This window comes from Medicago sativa, chromosome 2, assembly GCF_051527215.1.
Source record: "Medicago sativa cultivar Bolivia chromosome 2, Bolivia_mono, whole genome shotgun sequence".
NCBI classification, from domain to species: Eukaryota; Viridiplantae; Streptophyta; class Magnoliopsida; order Fabales; family Fabaceae; genus Medicago; species Medicago sativa.
In genome coordinates this window covers 79782539-79802788 of record NC_140750.1, presented here as the reverse complement: position 1 = coordinate 79802788, position 20250 = coordinate 79782539, and the positions used below count along the sequence as shown (strand labels likewise).

The 20250-nt window shown below is 34.9% G+C and overlaps 3 protein-coding genes across 4 annotated transcripts; 2 read left to right on the top strand and 1 right to left on the bottom strand.

Moving 5' to 3' along the window:
* The first annotated feature begins 275 nt into the window (after window positions 1–275).
* Window positions 276–5076, top strand: LOC146951226 (IAA-amino acid hydrolase ILR1-like 4). The gene is made up of 5 exons (XM_085747201.1): window positions 276–720; window positions 955–1080; window positions 2606–2920; window positions 3330–3458; window positions 4405–5076. Exons 1-5 carry the CDS (start codon window positions 358–360, stop codon window positions 4603–4605), a joined length of 1134 nt encoding a protein of 377 aa, XP_085603327.1. The 5' UTR covers window positions 276–357; the 3' UTR covers window positions 4606–5076.
* Window positions 5077–7286: 2210 nt separating this feature from the next.
* On the bottom strand, window positions 7287–11617 carry LOC146951225 (pentatricopeptide repeat-containing protein At5g66520-like). The gene is made up of 2 exons (XM_085747172.1): window positions 10257–11617; window positions 7287–9774 (listed from the first exon to the last, which is right to left on the bottom strand). The coding sequence occupies exons 1-2, from the start codon at window positions 10914–10916 to the stop codon at window positions 8578–8580; spliced, it is 1857 nt and encodes a 618-aa protein (XP_085603298.1). The 5' UTR covers window positions 10917–11617; the 3' UTR covers window positions 7287–8577.
* A 307-nt stretch (window positions 11618–11924) lies between these two features.
* On the top strand, window positions 11925–18363 carry LOC146951224 (RNA methyltransferase family protein). Of its 2 annotated transcripts, none has more exons than XM_085747171.1 (12): window positions 11925–12515; window positions 13266–13376; window positions 13481–13648; window positions 13786–13895; window positions 14620–14728; window positions 15661–15816; window positions 15931–16046; window positions 16134–16300; window positions 16733–16863; window positions 16948–17082; window positions 17639–17723; window positions 17866–18363. In XM_085747171.1, exons 1-10 carry the CDS (start codon window positions 12027–12029, stop codon window positions 16951–16953), a joined length of 1563 nt encoding a protein of 520 aa, XP_085603297.1. In that variant the 5' UTR covers window positions 11925–12026; the 3' UTR covers window positions 16954–17082; window positions 17639–17723; window positions 17866–18363. The 2 variants fall into 2 exon arrangements, with proteins under 2 accessions (XP_085603297.1, XP_085603296.1); XM_085747170.1 differs by having other exon boundaries at window positions 16944–17082.
* Window positions 18364–20250: the final 1887 nt, after the last annotated feature.

Here is a 20250-nt window from a genome sequence, read left to right as displayed (position 1 = left end):
AACACATAAAATTAAAAAGAAAAAGTCAGGATTCAATGTAATTATGGATGTGTGCGACAATATCAAACACATATGTCGAACATCGAAACATGTTTTTTTTATCATAAGTGTCAATAATACTTCATCTGTCCCACATCTAGTATCCTCTTTTTGAATTTTCCTTATCTCAAATCATTTATTCTTTTTAAGACACCAATACAACAACATTTATTATTTTTTCTTTATTTCATTTCAATAATAATCTATAAATATTTCAATAATAATTTTCTTAAAGTGGGACGGCTAATATGACTAAGGGAGTTCCGAGCGTTTCTGTTCTTTCTTTTCCATTGTTCAATACCTTCAAAGCATCCATCCATGGGTTTCTTCAAATGGGTCAACTTCATCATCATCATTTTCATTTTCTTTTTATCTGCAACATCAATCTTCTCAGATTCCTCTTCCACTTCAAATGACCACTTATCAATCCCAAAGTTTCTTGATTTAGCCAAAGAGCCTCAAGTTTTTGATTGGATGGTTGATATAAGGAGGAAGATTCATGAGAATCCTGAACTTGGTTATGAGGAATTTGAAACCAGTAAGCTTATAAGAACAAAATTGGATGAATTAGGTGTTCAATATAAACATCCAGTTGCAGTTACAGGTGTTATTGGTTACATAGGAACTGGTCTTCCTCCTTTTGTAGCTCTCAGAGCTGACATGGATGCTCTTCTTATTCAGGTCTACATTTTTTTCTTCTTTAAGGTTTTGGTTTTCAATTATGATCATGGATTTTATCTGGGTTTGATGAAAAGGAAAAACAAACTGAAAAATGATTTTTTATTTTTTTTAACTCCAAGTTCAATACTTTTTTTTTTTGGCAATTTTTTTTTGGGTTGTGTTGTATTTCTACAAGGATGAGGATAGTGTTTCATATATATTTCATTGATGATTTTTTGTTGTTTTTGATCTTAGGAAATGGTGGAGTGGGAGCATAAGAGTAAAGTACCTGGAAAAATGCATGCATGTGGTCATGATGCTCATGTTGCTATGCTTCTTGGTGCTGCTAAGATCCTTAAGGAGCATGAAAAGCAGTTACAAGTATGGTTTTTTCACTTTTTCATTTATTTACATTTATTAATGTTCATTCTTCTTAATACATGATATATTTTCTGTATGCTTTGTTAATGTACTTGACATGATAGGATGTTGTCTTGGATGTGTGGTAAGACTAGACGGGATATGATTAGAAATGACAAGAGTTGGGGTAACATCTATAGTAGAAAAGATGCTGGAAAGCAGGCTTAGGTGATTTGGGCATGTAGAGAGAAGACATGTAGATTTTGTAGTAAGGAAGGTAGATCAAATGGAGGATAGTCATATCACTAGAGACAGAGGAAGACCTAGAAAAACTATAAGAGAAACTATCAAGAAAGATTTAGAGATTTGGATCGAAATATGGTTTATGATAGAACATTATGGTGTAATTTCATCTATGTAGCCGACTCCAGCTAGTGGGATAGGGCTTGGTTGTTGTTGTTTGTTAATGTTCTGCTTTTGAAATAAATATGGAATGTGAAGAGGTAATAATAACATCCATGACCTTTGATAGAGGTTGCCTTTGGTTTGAGGAAAACAGTTTCTATCTGCATTTTTAGTTTATATTTTCAATTACAAAAATCTTATCTTGTTTTTTTTTACTTCACTTTTTTTATTTTCAGTTACTTGTGTAGATAAATTAAGAACAAATAAAGTACAAATGGTGTGTTGTATTGAAACCAATCATGCAGATAAATTGCAGATCTACAAACATTACGATCTTTGGTGAATTGGTATAGTGGAAAATCGTAGAATGAATCTGGCTGATGTGCAGTTGGGTTGCTATAGTTGCGGCAATTTTTGAAACCTTTTAACATCTCAGTTACAATAACATTTATAGACCACAATTTAAAACATTCCGGTCGGACGGTTATGCACTTTTGGCGTTTAAGATGTTTCTGTGTTTTCATTTCAAATTATGCCAAAGTCAAACATGAATTCTGTTTCTGATGTCTGTATACTAGCAAACTGATGCCAAATTTTGAGGCTCATTATGCCAACTTTGGGCCTGCTTAGATTGACTTATCTGAGCTTATCTGTTGGTAATAAATAAACACTTGTAAGATTGGGAGTGCTTATGGAAACAACTTATGACATGTCCGCAAGCTGTTTTCAACTTATTTCTATAAGCTCCCCAGGATAGCTTATGTAAACAGATTATAGCTTATATGAAAAAAGTTTGGCTTTAATTTTTATCATATATAGAAATATCTTATATAGAAGCACTTACATGATAAGCATATAAATGTTTAATTAAGCTGTTTATCGATCCAAACAAGGCCTTATACCTTTTAAAAAAAAACTATGTCTTATAAACATAAGTCAATTCATCAATTATTGTTGTAATTCTAACAAAAGCATGATCAAGAAGATTGAAAAGGAAATGAAAAAAAAACTTGGCCATTGTATTATCTACAATCTCAAAATGACTCCTGCCTATTATTATTTTTTCCTTTTCTGAATTATCTTGGCCTTCTGTTTTTGTCCTTTGATGGATCCGTGATATCATTCCTTATTTTTGGTATAGGGAACTGTTGTTCTTGTTTTTCAACCAGCAGAAGAAGGAGGTGGTGGGGCTAAGAAAATTTTAGATGCTGGAGTCTTAGAAAATGTCTCTGCCATATTTGGATTGCATGTCCTAAATAACTTACCTTTAGGTGAAGTGGCTTCTAGGTCTGGTCCTATATTTGCAGGAAATGGCTTCTTTAAAGCAGTAATAAGCGGCAGGGGAGGTCATGCAGCCATTCCTCAACATTCTATAGACCCCATATTGGCAACTTCCAACGTGATTGTTAGCTTACAACAAATTGTTTCTCGCGAGATTGATCCCCTCGACTCTCAGGTAAACATCTTATTTCATTTATTACTTCCCTTTCCAACCACCCATTAGAACTTAGTTTGCAATGTTCTTTGAATCTGTCATTTCCAAAGCAACCACTCAGATTCTTGAATTCCCCTACTTTCAGTTACTCTTTTTTGTTATCTACTTTTAGTTTTAGAAGTTTCATATACACCTTTTTGTCACTTTAATTAACTCAAGAACGTGTGCTTGTTAGCAACTCATCATTGTTTGAAGCATTAAAAGCTTTGTTCTTTTGGGACTTCTGCTTAGAGGTACACTGTCTTGCTGAATATAATGGCTGTTTGAGGGAAAAAAAATGTTGAAAACCGTACTGGCACTGCAAAATTATTTGAATATGATGAAAACCTGAGGCCTCTATAGTTTCCTAACATAAATAGTATCCTCATAGGTTTTGACTGTAGCAATGATTCAAGGAGGTGGTGCATTCAATGTTATTCCAGACTCTGTCACAATTGGTGGCACTTTCCGAGCTTTTTCAAATGAAAGCTTCACGCAACTGAGACACCGCATTGAGCAGGTCTGTTATGAAGAAGAATAGATTTATTTTGTGCTTTAAATAGAAATAATGAGCTCAATATTATTTTTTTTTATCTTCGTTAGTAGTGTGTTTTATTCTTATTTGTTTCTATACAAATTGTTAAACAACATACATTAAGTAGATGTTACGGATTTAGATCGAAAAATAAATATGATTTCACTTGATAGTATCAGGGAAGAGAGACACGTTCACTTTGCATGACCAAATTTTGGAATTTGGGTTGGGTTTAACTCAACCCTACGAAACCAGTTTGTAAGGAAGGTGCACAACTTTTGAACACTACTTAGGTCATATCTCTAGACAATGTGGGACTAAATCCAACCCTTCACACCCAACACTAATGAAGGTGCTGGAGAATGCAATGAAGACAACCCAACTGCCACAATTAGTCGGTTAGGGATTGACCGCAATTATGACGGGATTTCCATCAACATAATTTGTTGGGCCCTTTGCGAAGCCTTTTTGTTTTTATGTTTTTATGTGACTTAAAAACTTGCATTGATTACAGAAATTTCGGGAACTAAATTCTTTTGGAATGCAAATAGACGCATAAACTTTGGCCAGGGAAATGGGGTCAAATTCTATGAGACCTCTTTTCTTATTTTCTAAATCTTATCTTACTTTTGTCTCTTAGAGTCTGGTTGAATTGATTTATATGAGCTCATATCTTGACATAAGCAATTGTGAAACTGTTTGGGATGGAAATAACTTATGAAATGTCTATAAGCTCTTCAAAATAGCTTACGAAAACCGTTTATAGCTTATACAATTTTGACTTTATTTTATTTTTTGTTATAAAAATAGTTTATGCATAAGCGTTTTTGCTATAAACACTTAATTAAGATATTTATCCAACCAAGGCGTGCTCTTCTTATAGTTATCACTGCGATTCTATTTAGGCGCTAAGGTTGTTTCATTGATGTAGATTATCACTGGACAAGCTGCTGTGCAGAGATGCCATGCAACAGTCAGCTTCCTTGAAGAAGAGAAGTCTTTCTTTCCTCCAACAGTAAACAATGGTGGCTTGCATGACTATTTTCAAAGTGTCGCCGGGAGTTTGCTCGGCGCTGATAAAGTTAAAGGCATGCAACCAATGATGGGATCAGAAGACTTTGCATTCTATTAAGAGGCTATTCCTGGATACATATTCCTCCTCGGAATGGAAGATGTCTCAGTTGAACATCTTCCGTCGGGACACTCACCCTATTTCAAAGTCAACGAAGATGCACTTCCTTACGGCGCTGCACTTCATGCATCATTAGCTTCTAGGTATCTGCTCAAATTGCATCAGGAGGTACCGGTAGTAGTGGGGAAATATCGTGATGAATTATAGCAATGATTATTATTAAAAAAGTGTGATATCATTGCTGCAACCTGAAGCTAGCGGGGCATTTGGGTTGGACACATCTATTGTTGTAGGTGAATTTGCCATTTAAATTCTGATAATATCATAGCCCTTTGTGTTATAATATTTAACTGCGGTTATCTAGTGTTGTAAATCTTTAGCCATAAGTCACCCAACTGTTATGAGCGTTTATGAATTTCCACAACGTTGTCACTCAACTGTTATAGATGAAATAAAGTAAAATGACATAAATATCTCCTTAACACCAACTTAAGGGAAAATGATTTGTTATTGTAAAGACATTAGGTGCACTTTTCCTAGCATATAGGAAAAAAGGGAAGATGTTTTGTTATTGTAAAGGCATGTAAGATCTTCCAAAATTAGCTCAAGATTTTTTCTAGTTGATATCACCTTTTTCAGGTAACCAGATGAACACACCCGATGCTCATATTTGTAAAAAAGAGCATGATAAATGTATAATATGAGTAGAAGATAATACCAAATATTGTATAAAAAAATGTTACTATAAAACTACTAGAAAAAATGTTACTAAAAGATGTTGGAGTTTATAGGAGGAGTTGGTGTGGCAAGACAGCGACAAGCTATCACAGATGGCTTGAGAGAGAATATCTTGCAATTCTCTAACAAGGTGGAAGGAACTTCAGCAAAGGAAGTGATGGATCTTATCATGATTACTCAATACTTTGACACAATCAGAGACCTTGGAAACAATTCAAAGAATGCCAGTTTTTATACCTCATGAACCTGGCCATGTTAGGGATATTGGTGATCAAATTCGCAACGGTATCATGGAAGCATCATGTGCTCAAGTTACTGATGTTGCGAATTTGATCAAACTCCTGTTTCTTCTATCTCTATTACAGTGTCACATACATAAAATAGTAATTTATTGGTAATATATGGATATGTCATTTGTTTCTGTTGGATTTTATGAAAGAACAGTGTGAGTTTGTGATTAAGATGGTTGAGTTGTACTCTGTAGCCATGCTATACATTCCTTGACGTTTGTAATGTTATGAGAATTCAAAAGATGATATGTAATCTTCTGCTTTACATGAACTTATCTTTTTCCTAAAGTATCAAAAATATAGTTTTGTTTTTATGTTTAGGAGTATATATGTAAGCAAGTGGACAAACCCAATTAGTGTGTGGTTCCAAACTTTCAGCAAGTTTGGAATATGTCTATGGTTTCTAATTGTTATTATATTAGTATTTTCTCCTTCATTAAGGTTTGAATTTATGTCTTGTGGTGCTATATTGGCATTAGTATATAAATACCCAAATACCTCTTTTGGTCCTTTAAGTTTGACAAAAATACCGGATTGGTCCTTTAAGTTTTTTAAGTTTCAAATAAGTCTTTTAAGTTGTTAATTTAATGCATCGGTACCCTTTTAAAGACCTATTTGAAACTTAAAAACATAAAAAACTTCAAACAGATGCATTCAATTAACAACTTAAAGGACCTATTTGAAACTTAAAAATTTAAACTAACCCGATATTTTTGTAAAACTTAAAGAGTCAAAAGAGGTATTTGGTCTATATAAATATATAAACTTACGTTCAATTTAAGTAGATAGTTTGTTGCTGATTTTATGCTTATTGATGGTAAAATGGATTCAGTACTAGGGATGACAATTGGACCCAGGCCCCGTGGGTATCCACAAAAAATACCCACAATGGGTAGGGTAAAACCCCACTTTCATGGGTTTGGGCACGGGTCCGGGTAATACCCGCAAATTTTAATGGGTATGGGCACGGGTAAGGGTACTATACTGTCCAGCCCCGCAACCCTGCATATACATATTTATATAATATTACAAATAATTTATTTATTTTTGGTGTATAATTAATTAATTTATTTAGCTATTTAAGCCTAAACCTAAATATAAACCAAAAAACTACTTAATACAATAACAACTCCATCCTGCCGATGTACAATATTTTAGGGATATTTTGGATGTTTTTTATTTGACTAAATACTACGATTCGTACTATTTTATGAGTTAATTTTAAAAAATTTGGATCATAGTTTTATTTCAATTGTGATGTTTTTATTGTCTTTTCATATTTGAAGTGCGGGTAATGGGTGCGGGTATGGACACTTAGGTACCCATAGGGTATGGGGAAGGGCACTAAAGTTGTTGCTCACGAGGGTACGAGTATTTTTTACAAATGCGGGTATGGGAAAAGGCACTGTAGTACCCTACCCATAGGGTACCCATTGCCATCCCTATTCAGTACTTGAGTTAGTAAGTCATGGATACATGTATGTTTGAGAGTTCTGGTTATGACTTATGATTAAATTGACGTGTAGAATTGAAGCTTCTTCAAAGGTCATAACGATTATTAAAATTCTTATAGTATTGTGTGTGGCAACTATGCAGACTTTGAACATTTCCAATTGTCAAAATGTTGTTTGAGTGTGGCAACTATGCGAACTCTTTTTGAAAATGCCAAGAATAAATTAAATTAAAATAAGAGGCATAAGATTAGATATGCCTATAACAGTACAAAGAGTTCGCCCAAACAGACACAAACTTGATACAAGAAACAGCCTTAAAAGTCTCCCACAAAGCAACTAGCCCCATAACCTGATACAATGAATAACAGACCTTTGCCCAAAGAAAAGTAAATTGCAGGGCCTATGCCGGCTAGGAACAAACAAAAACAAGACTAGCCGAACTCAGACGCCGCCGCAGAAACTTAAAACCAAGAAACGACGAACTATGGGAACGCTTAAGCCAACTGATCAGCACTAGATTGAATAAAACAAGCAGCAGCAGCCACACACCAAGCGATTCCGATAACTGACTAGCCTAAACAGCGACACCGAAGCTAGAAAGGCTAATAACGAAACCCTTAATCAGCAAGTAAAAAACTAAAACTCCATATTGCGAACATAATCTGAAGCACCAAACCTTCAACTGATCTAGATGTGCCCAACCTTCCTTCTGGAATGCCAATGATATCCCAAGCCATTGACGACCTCCAATCAGCAAAAAAAGAAATGAGAGAAAATCCACTTAAGAACTAACAGGCCACCGTCAAAACTAAGTAACATATGAAACAAATTATCCAACTTCCAGCAAAGACGATAAACTGATCTCAGGTGAGTTCACAGCACAGTCCCAACAAACCTGATGCGGCTTTTGTACATTAAACCTGAAGCGGCCTTTGTACATCAGCCTGCCTGAATTACACAGAAATGGAGCCTCAACACAGAGGAATAATACACGAGATGAAAATGCTGCTGCAATTTGATATCCTGTAAAATATTTGAATCTGTCCTGTCTGTGCAGAATACTCCAAAACTCTATCAAGATGATATTTATCCGAGTCTGACCCATCTCCAAACGAGCAAAACACACCTCATCCTCACACTTGCAATTCCACACAGCCGAGACAAGCTCTGGGATTCGCGAACCATTGATTCAGATTGTACTCCATGCTATTTGTCTTGAATCTCAGCCAGTTCCAGGAACTCCGTTTCACCGATTCAACAATATTTTCCAAGTAAACTTCCTTGTATTTGAATAATTTGTCATTCCTTGCCTTCCAAATACTCCAAATGCAGGCAAACCAAATCACACCAAGTCTACTAGCGAAGACTCTCCCATGATGCAGGCAGGGACAAAAGAATTGAAACCGCCTCACAAATGTCACTGCAGGGAGAACAGTTCACTTGTTGCAACTTATGCACCAGGGGTTAGGGTTGAAGAGCATTTTCTTTATCTACCAGTAGTCTTTGCAAGAACAAATTCCATCTTTGAAGTGGTGATACCGTGCCCTATCTCGAACTATAATTACTCGATCATAAACCTTGGAGATGAATTTTGTTGCTTGATGACAATCCCCACAAACTCGTAAATTCTTCACTATGCGAATTGGAGTTCCGGGTGCCGTGTTCATCAGTCCAAAAGCAATAGCCAACTTCTCACTGTGTACAGAAAGAGCAGTCTCTTTATCTTCTTCATCATCAAAATCAAGCAAAACTTCCCCTAACTCGGGAACATACCCGGCAATCTTCAACTTGCTTATCATCTCATCCAAAAATGAATAAATCTCCCTACTCCGAGGATGTGATCGATCACCAACAAGGAATTCATGGAATATCCCATTCAATTCAATTGAGCTGAAACCAGGAATTTTTTTCATGTCATTACTGATTTCATTTTTCTCTCTTAGCATCCTTGCTTCATTCCATCTTCCAGATGTAGAATATATATTACCCAACAGAACATGACAGCCTACATGTTTAGGATCAATTTCTTTAATTATCCTACCTATTCTATATCCACGCTCCATATCTTTATAGATTCTACAAGCATTCAACAATGCTCCCCAAATCGCAACATCCGGAGCCATCGGCATGCTCAAAATCATCTCTTCAGCCTCCTTCAAGAGCCCGGAACGACTAAGTAAATCTACCATACATCCATAATGCTCTATTTCAGGATTAATTCCGTAATCACTAGCCATCAATTCAAAATATGATTTTCCCTCCTTACCCATATAGCCATGACTACAAGCATTTAGTAAGGCAATGAATGTTACTTTATTAGGAGAAACTTTCTCAACCTTCATTTGTTCAAACACACTTATAGCTTCTTTAGGTTTTCCATGCATTGCAAACCCACCGATCATGGCATTCCACGGCCAAACTTTTCGCTTCACTTTGTGTTCATGAAAAACACTCGATGCAGAATCTATCTCGCCACACTTTGCATACATGTCAATGAGGCTAGCCAGAAGTCTATCATTCATCTTAATCTTGCCCCTGCGAATGTAAACATGGATCCACTTTCCCTGATCCAACGTGACAAGGTTTGAACAGGCTGCAAGAGCGCTTACCATGGTATATTCATTTGGTTTGACCTCGGATTGCAACATTTTGTGGAAGAAATCCAAAGCCTCCATGAAACAGCCAACCTAGAGTAAGCATGAAAAAATTTTAGACAGAGTACATATACAATCAAGTCAAAATAATAAAATGTAGGCAAAATACTTTTTGGTCCTTTAAGTTGTTAATTATACCAGATTAGCCCTTAAGTTTCTTTGTCCTAGATGGGTCATTTAAGTCTCAAAATGTGCTCGGTATTAAAAAATGCATGCGTGACTGTTTTGATATTGATGCGGCGATTAAAAAATTATATTGTTTAAATCATTTTTTTAATGGAGTTAAACCGAATCTGAAAAAATGCCATGCATATTTTAAGATTTAAATGACCTATCTAGGACCAAAAAAGACTTAAAAATAATTGGGTACAATTAAACAACTTAAAGGACTGCACATGTAACATACTTTCAACTGTGCACTAGTGCAATGCCCAGTTCAGAGCAACATGACAATCATGTAAAAATGTTAGAATAATCAGTAAATGTGTGATCATTACTTCCGAATCCTGCAATACCTGAACATAGGCTGCTATCACAGTACTCCACGAAACAACATCCCTCTCATGCATTTTATCAAACAAATCATTCGCTAAAATCATATTACCGGATCCAACATACACACCAATCATCGTGTTCCAACTATACAAATCTCTATCTACAGCCGAATCAAACACCTTCCTCGCATCCTCCACATCTCCCAACTTTCCAAACATACCAATCAACGAATTCACAACAAACACATTACCATCCAACCCAACTTTCACAGCATGTGTAAAAACCTGCTCCCCTTCCCTCACACACATCCCATTTCCACAAGCACCGAAAGCAAACACAAAACTATACCGATTCGGGAAAAACCCTGAATCCCTAGTCAACAATCTAAACACCGCGACGGAATCACGATACAAATGGTTTGACAAAGAATGTGCTTTAATCATGGTGTTGTAAATGAATAAATCTGGTTGAGGAATTTTATCAAACAGTTTGTGTGCATAAGTAAGAGAAACTAAAGCAACGTTTTTGAGGAATTTGTTGGCTATAACAGGGTGTGAGATTTGTGCTGTGGTGATTAAGTTTGCATGGGTTTGTTTAATTTGATTAATAGATTTACATAAATCAATTAAAGTGCGAAGTTTTGAATGGTTAACATAATGAAAAGGTTTAGTGTTAATCATGTTTGAAAATTGAGAAATAGCACAAAGGTTTTATCTTGGGTTGGGCTATTTTGTTTTACTAATTGTGTGGATGCAGGACAACGTGTTTGTGCAGTTGTTATGTTCAATTCAATACCGTGTGGTGAAGGAAAACGCTGATGATGCTTTTTTATGTGTTGCAAAACCCGCAGGAACAGATCCAGGCTTATGTTTTTGATGGTCATATCTCTAGACAATGTGGGACTAAATCCAACACAAATGAAGGTGTTGAAGAATGCAATGAAGACAACCCAACGAACTACCACAATTATGTTTAAAAAACAGTATAAGATAGATTTATATATGACAATATGACATAAGTTGTTACTGACTGACTCCAGTACATTTGTGTTAAACTCAGAATTATGAGTACTTTACCCGTACATGTTTGGATATGCTTGCAATGCAAGGTTTCACCCTAAAATGTCAAAAGACACAAAAATATGTGAAATTCCCTATCAAACTATGTTTTACACATAAATAAAGACATATTTTTTTATTAACTTTAAATAAACATACTCAAGTATAGATTCAAAATCAACTGGGTTAAAATTAAATAATTATGTTTTTAATCTATACAAAATTATCACCTTTTAAGTTTAGTCCCTCAATCCGTCAAAAAAGAAAGTTTAATCCTAAAAAATTATTCACTTTTAGTTCTTATTTACATTTTTATGCATTATTTTATGAATTATTCTTACAAATTGAAATATTATGAAAAACTAAAATTTAAATAAAGTTTAGTAAATGTTCAACTTAAAAACTTGTGATTCTATACGAACAAAAAGATAATACTCCCTCCATCTTAAATAATAAGGAAAATAAACTCAATTTCTTTATCCAAAATTATATATAAAAAAAAGACAATTTTTACCTTATTTAATCATATATTTCAAAAACAATCTTTTCCAAAAACACTTTTACTTATTCTCATAAAATAAAATACAAAGTTACAAACTATATTCAATTCTCTCTCTCTCTCTCTCTCTCATCAATCGTTTGTTCATTCCTTCCTTCACAAAAACCCCCTTACTCTACAGTGCAGCTTCTGATTGAAGAAGCAAGAAGCATTTGGCTTCAGAAACCGCGAAAATGACAACAACAATTTCAAACCTAACAAACACACTCCCACTCCATTTCCGAAAATTCAAATTCCCATCCTCTCCCTCTCACCGTTTTGCTCTCTCTACTCTCTCATGTTCCCTCCCCGAACCACAACCAGAACCAACCACCACAACTTCAATTCCCAAAACCCCAAACCCTAACACCTCCAATTCCTATTTCCCTAAACGCGGCCAAACCCTCGAACTACTCTGCGAATCCCTCGCTTTCAAAGGCAAAGGTCTATGCAAAGTTACTGATACCGGTTTTGTAGTCATGTGTGACCGTGCACTTCCCGGTGAACGTTTCATTGGGAGGATTACTCGAAAGAAGGGGAATTACGCGGAGGCTACTAAGGTTGAGACTTTAACTCCTCCTTTTGATGTTGTTGATGCGCCTTGTGTTTATGTTCCGCATTGTGGTGGTTGTAAGACGCAGAATTTGGCTTATCAGGCTCAGATTAAAGCTAAAGAGGAACAGGTGAGTGAGTGAATTATGATGTGTTTTGATTCGTTTATTTGAGCTTATTTATTGGTATACATACTTGTGAAACTGTTTAAGAGAGTTTTTTAAATCAGCTTATGACATGTCTATGACGCTGTTTAGATAAACAACTTATTTTGCAACTTATGCATACATGCTTATCATGATAAGTCCTTATGTATGAATCATAAGTTGTTGTTTTAGCTTATGACAACACTTTATAGTTCGTGACATAGGACATGCTTGGATTGATTTTTTTAAGCTTATTTATCTGCATAAGCACTTCTAAGGCTGTATGATAGAGTTTATAAAATCAGCTTATGGCATGTCTATAAGCTTCTGTTTTGAGCTTATCTAATGGATAAGTGTTTGTGACACTGTTTGGAGGAACTTATGAAAACAACTTATGACATGTTCATCAGCTCCTTAAGTTTTCCAAGATAGCTTATGAAAACAATTTATAGCTTGTACGAAAACAATTTAACTTTATCTTTTGTTGTAAAAATAGCTTATACACAAAAACTTACCATGACGCGCTCTTATGCTATAAGCTGCAAATTAAATAATTTATCCAAACAAGGCCTATTTATATAAGTTTTCCATGATAGCTTATGATAACAAGTTGTAGTTTATACGATTTTTTTTTTACTTAATTTTATCTTTTGTTATATAAATAATTTAAACATTAGCACTTATATGATAACTGCTTATGTTATAAGCATTTAATTAAACTGTTTATATAAACAGGTCCGTGACTTGGTCATACATGTTGGAAGGTTTTCTCAGAAAGACTTGGAATTGAATGGTATTATGAAACCGATTGTTCCTTGTGATATCCAGTTTCATTATAGAAACAAGGTTAGTTAGTTTATTTTTGTCATTTTCAAAAACTATATCTCATGCAAATGCATCTTTTGGTTAATGACTAAGTTGTATTGTGCTTTGTTTACTTTCTTGTGTAGATGGAATTCTCATTTGGTCCATATAAATGGTTGCCTAAAGAGTCGCTGCACGAAAGAAATGTTGATGCTGGGAGTGAAAATTATGCACTTGGATTGCATGTTCCTGGTTTTTTTGATAAAATTATAAATGTTGAAAAGTGCTTACTACAAACTGATCCTGCTAATAAGGTATGCAATGTTATTGTTTTTCTGTGATTCAACTGTTGCATGTTTCTGTGACAGTAACCTACACTTATTTGATTTCATATTCACAACTGGGAGGTTTATTGCATTCTCCTTATGTTTTGTCTTGAACATCTGAACAGGTTCTTGCGGCTATACAAGAATGTTGGAGAGACCCACAACTTGGTTTCTCACCCTACAATGTTCATTCACACAAAGGATTTCTTAAGCATTTGATGCTGAGAAGTGGAAGGTATTTAAGTTATATTATTTGTTCCTTGTCTTACTTGTTTTGGGTACACATGGACATTTTAGTTCTTGCATCTATATTCGTGGACCATAGAATTTGGGTCGAGCCTAAATAAACTTACAAAACCACCTTATAAGGTGGGAAATGCCGATTACTTATAAGCAGTATTTAGACCATATCACTATCCAATGTGCGACACTCAACACACACCTCAGACGCCCAGGGAGGAATAGCCGGCTTGAGTGTGACCTAGGTGACTCAATTACGGGTGACCCAACATATATATGATAGACTCTCTATCTTAGAATTAGAATTTGTGTTGAGCCTAATGCCTAACTCAACCGCACAAAGCTGGCTTATATGGTGATGGATGCCCACCACTTACTATCACTATTCAAACCATATCACTATGCAATGTGGGGTTCCATACACCGGATAAGGCTCAAACATTGATTTTAAATTGGTATGGAGTTTATTTTAACTCGGGCAAAGGTGTGGGATGATGTGTCATTTAGAAATATAACTATATAAACAATAAAGTCATTGAATCATAAGATAAATACAATTTCGACAATGTTCAATTCCAAATTCCAACGAAACTTCATAAAATATGTAATGTGAGTAATAATACCTGAAAAAGCATCAAATTCAAAGGGGTGACATAACAATATTTCATTTGAAGGGTACCTTGTTTTCTATCAGTATTAATATTTAATTTTTGTTCTAGGGATGTAATGACTGGTCTGCCTGAAGTAATGGTCAACTTTGTGACCTCTTCCTACAAGCCCGATTTGCTGAAGGTCCTAGTAGATAAAGTTTCTGCATTTCCCGAAGTGGTTGGTACTTAAGTTTTTCAATTTTTCACTACGATTATACATCCTGCTTTAGCTTCTTCACATGTGCTTCTTCCTTAACTTTCGAAACCCCTTAAACCTGTAATTTCTGTTTCTGTTGAAGGTAACAATTAAGTGCTTCCTTGCATTCATCAACTTAAGCTATATAAGAGTTGATCTTAACACTGTAGTGGAGTTTCATTGATCAAGTGTCAGGAGTTTTGAGCCTTTTACACCCATTCTTTACGATCAAATTTAATTTCTATACAAGGTTAAATGGGCTTTTGCATCCTCCATGCTCCAAGCCAAAAAGGCTATAGCCCATAGGGATGTCTAAATGACATGAAGCTATGTGGTGCTTCCTCGTAACATCTTAAGCTTTTAGGATAGTTGGTCCTTAACAATATCTGTCTATTTGATTGACCCGTAGATTTCAAAGTATATCCTGGGAATGGATCCTGTAACATCCCGAATCTGTTAGTTTGATTGACCCTCAGATTTCAAATTTTAAGGTATACCAAGGGGATGGATTCTGTAACATCCCACTTCTAAATAGGGAGGGGATGGAACTGAGGTGAACTGATGCTGAGCGAAATATTGTTTAGTTTGTCTAGAAGACGCTTGGCACTGAACTATGATTACTAAACCTTATTATGTAAGAGATCTCATCAATGTAACTATTAACATTTTAGTTTTATGGATGGGTGAACTTCAGGATTTCTGTGATAACATATTTTAAAAAATTGTTGAAATTTTATTGAGTAAAATTTTCATTTTTAAAGTGTATTTCCCTCATACGTTGTCACTTTATTCAATACTTAACCCCAACTGTCTCTTTTTGTGTGCGTGGATATCTGACCTTTTTAACTTGTTTCCAAACTTTATGTAATTATTGTATTTAATACCAGTAAATTCCTTCTCTGCATGAATGATAGGTAAGCATCATGAATAATGTAAATACTTCTGTTGGTAACACATCTGTTGGGGAGGAGGAATACACTTTGCATGGGAAATCTAGCATTACAGAGACCTTAAGAGGGCTTACATTCCAAATATCAGCAAACTCTTTCTTTCAAACAAATACTCATCAGGTTTACAATATGCCAATTTTTTTGGCTCTGTCTTTAGATCCTGTCCCATATTTTATTTCTTAAATTGAATAATGACCATCAGAAAAGAAATGTAAGCAAGATTTTCCCTATTAGGCAGAAGTTTTGTATAAACTCATCGAAGAATGTGCTGGCATCAGAGGAGATGGCTCAGAAGTTGTCCTTGACCTGTTTTGTGGAACAGGCACCATAGGTCTGACACTTGCAAAAAGGTATGCTTTTATCTTCATTTGGTTTTAGTATATTAGGACAAAATGTCAAACAATTAAAGTAATGTCTTCTCTTCCAATTTTGAACAGTGTAAAGCATGTTTATGGCTATGAAGTTGTTCCTCAAGCCATCGCAGATGCCCGACTTAATGCCAAGCTAAATGGCATACAAAATGCAACATTTATTGAGGGGGATCTTAATAAAATTGATGGAAATTTCGGGAAGAATTTTCCTAAACCTGACATTGTTATTTCAGGTTCGTTGTCCTACATTTCCATATTCCTACTTATTCTATTTATATATTATTTTATTCAATTAGTTTGACTTGTGAACTTTATTTGATCAGAAGTATATATGAATCTATCCTAATTGTTGAAATTGCCATTGTTGTTCACTTCTTTCCCCCCACCCAACCCATTTATTTGAATGTTAGCTGAAGCATATATCTATTCTGCATTTGCATACATTTGAGCTGTACTTGCTTCGTTATTTATGTCTTTAATGGAGGGAGATTTTCTGGTTTATGCGAGTTTTAATAAGTAATTGCTTCAAGTCATCGACAGATAATTTCCATGTAAAGAAAACCATATTTGCTCTATTTTAATTATCAACATGCTGATCATATATATTCTTCACACTCACCGAAGTACACAATTAAACATGTTGTCATTTGGTGTGACCAATACAGATCCCAACCGCCCAGGGATGCACATGAAGCTGATCAAGTTCCTCTTAAATCTTAGGGCGCCTCGCATAGTGTATGTTTCATGCAATCCTGCTACATGTGCACGTGACCTTGATTATCTCTGTCATGGTGTGGTATGTGTCATTTTAATTTTATTGTGTTTTAGCTCTATTTTTGAGATTCAACTATCTGAGTTGTTGAAGGTTTTGTGTAGGCAGAGCTGAATATAGAAGGATGTTATAAGCTAACAAGCCTACAGCCAGTTGACATGTTCCCACACACACCTCATATCGAGTGTGTTTGCCTTCTGGAGCTTTGTTGATCTGTGATCATCTAAACCTTTACATTTCAAGGTTGGGCACCATCTCATTTCTTTTGCTACATCTGGGACTACTTTGCAGTTTGAACCTTGGATGTCTGATGAATTTTGGGTGACTTTCAGATTTAGATTATATTTGGGAAAAGACCAATCAATTATCATAGCATTTCTACTTGAATTCTTGATCTGTATTTACAGTTTTTTTTGTTGATGAAAATGAATGTGAAGTGCAATAATCAATGGATAACTGCACTCTGGATTTATTCTTTTCAACAGGGTTAACTATGACTTGCATTTCATCCCTATAAGAAATTTCAATAAAAATTATATACCCTCTTGCCCTGTGTTTCTATTCAGCATCCAGCATGATTATACAATTCTCATGCAGCTAATATATTAATTAAATGATAATAACAACAGGTCACCTTTTAAAAATTACATAATGTTCAATCAATATGATACATTAGTGTCTATTACTACTACTGAATACTGATAGATGTTTCTCCACAGTTGTATTGTTTGTGTGCTTATTTACCCACTTTTCTTTTCTTTTCTTTTCTTTATTTCTCTGTTTCTGCTATGTCTTTCAGGAGATAACAAGCTTGGTACTAGATATAGGTCAAAATTGGGTCTTCAAGTTGATAAATGGGAAAGCACATGCTTTCACGCTGCAAGGTTGGACTAATTTTTTGCCCACCCAAAACTATTGCATCAGTGTACAAAATTATTTTGAATGGTAGTAGCATTGGCAAAGCATGCATGGATGACTGCATTGTTGCCAACTTTCTAAAGTTTCTACTATAATCTATTTATGCAGAGCTCTCAAGGGTTGGATTAGTTCTTACCTTCCAAATGCGGATTACTATTTACTTCATGCGACTTGTCCATCATGAAGTAGATCATATCCTACACTTGTCAGATTCTTGCTTAATTGAAGAAGGTTGACGTGCAAGTGCATGAAACTTCAGATGCTTGGCCATATGAGTGAACATTATTCATTGTGAATATATTCAGTATGAAATATCAAATTCTGTTCTTTGTGCCTCTTTTTTTAAATGTTTTCAAGATTAAGTGCTGCTGTCATGCCGGGGTTAGAAAATAAACAATATTCACTGCTTTCAATTTATTTTGAATGTTGTATTGATGTGTTATTCAGAGCCAATTTTCACTGAGAATGAGATCAAAGGGGTACTAGCTCAAACCGGAAGCAGACATGACTCTTACTGACATATCCCCTAACTTGTATGCTAAACAAAGACATGTATGATTCACATTTCTCAAGTTAATATAGAATTTTGCATTTTTTTTCCCTCCAGGATATGTACATATTAAGTCATTAAGGGGGTTGGGATTTGGGAAAGTTTCTTTCTGTATAGATGGATCCATGTTTGGTAGAAGAGCTGGGTCTGGAATGCTGCATCTATATTTGGGCCAGACTATTGGCACCCCCACTTATTGTATCTACTCCATTTTAAAAATTTCCCTAAAATGTCTCTGAAACTTTATATCTGGACGGCATCAACACCAAGGGTGGGATGACCTTTTATTTATTCTGTTTAAACATATAATAGTTAATTTTCAAACTCAGCTCGTGACATTCACAATCAATATCTTTATTTGTATTTATATGATCATTCATCCCAGTTTGGATCTAGCTGGTTGATGTTGATTGTTGAAGCTATGAATGAAATTGGGAAATAAAATGATCATTCAACACCGACATTGAAGGAAATGAGATGGTTGGTACGTACATTAGTACATTGTAATGTAATGAACAAACATCAATAAATTCTTACAAAAGAAAACGACATGATCGGGAGGGTCTGGTTTGTGTGTACGTGGAAGTCAGCATCATAATCAACCCCATAGTAGGGTCTTATATATTTGGTTGTTGAATGAATGTGACAAATAATGTACATGTACATGCATACATGCATAGTGAGAAAAATACTTGCTGGTCACTACCATGAAAAAAAGATCGAATTATCTAGAGGAAAGCTTTTTTCATGACCACGACAAGTCATGTATGTATGGATATTTTCTTTTCTTATCTGATATTTGGTCGACATATTGGTTTCATACATGGAAAGAGCTGGCAAATGGGGCTCAGTGTTTATTTCACATTACTATGAGAACTCTTTGAATGAAGGGTTTGAGAATAATTAAGAGTACTTAGATATGTTATGGGTTTTGCATGAATAAGTTGGAACAAAGTCTATCACCTAATGGTCCATATATAAGCTACGTGAGTAATGCATTCATTGTTTTTCTCGTCTTTATCCTTTTCTTACCCAATTTCTTCCCGTCTTTGTCTGTAAAGGTTGTAGCAATTCATGCAACTAACCTTGTTTACGTTCACAAGTCACAACTCACCGAAAAAATGATCAAAGTCAATATTGTAGAATGAAGATTGACATTTGCTACGAAGAAAAGAAACAAAACTTGTGCCATTAGACATAAGTTAACGTAGCTACTTTGGCTATTTGAACTTCAAAAACAAAAATGAACATAAGAACTTTATCTAAATATCATGAACTTTTTTTTTTACTAAATCTAAATAATGATCCTAAATTATAGCTAACAAACTTATCTAAATTTTATCCAATTATTTAAAATTTGTCGATGAAAATTACTAGTATGAGATAAAAAGTAAATAGAACGTCCATGTGATCAAAATTTAGTTGGAAGAAACATTGCAGAGTGTGTTGGGGTCGGAATTCAAACCATAGTTCTCATTTTTTTTTTTTTATCTTAAAAAGATGTTTTTTTTTTCATTAAACCACTTGAAAAAAGAAAAAAGATGAAGAAATAGAACAAAACATCCACATCAAATAAAGTTGAGAAGATCGAAAATGTGAAAAAATGAGAAAGGATGGATGGATGAGATGGACCGGACCCAGTTAAGAATACACATCCAATGGTTTTTACTTTTTTGATTCGATATCTAGGGCACACACTTATCTCATCAATACTTCAACCAATGAGAAGTTGCCATGTCTACATAAGAACGTTAAGTTCACGTGTGCCTTGTTATAATTGAAGGTCGTCGCTCGTGGGGCTCTTTATACGTCTATTTTTTGGTCCACTATAAATTTAAATTTTTAAATGAAGTAAACTTATATGCGACACAATTGGTGCTAGACACAAACAAATTGTTTTTGGAAACAAATCGTTATCACAATTGAACATATACAATTAAATT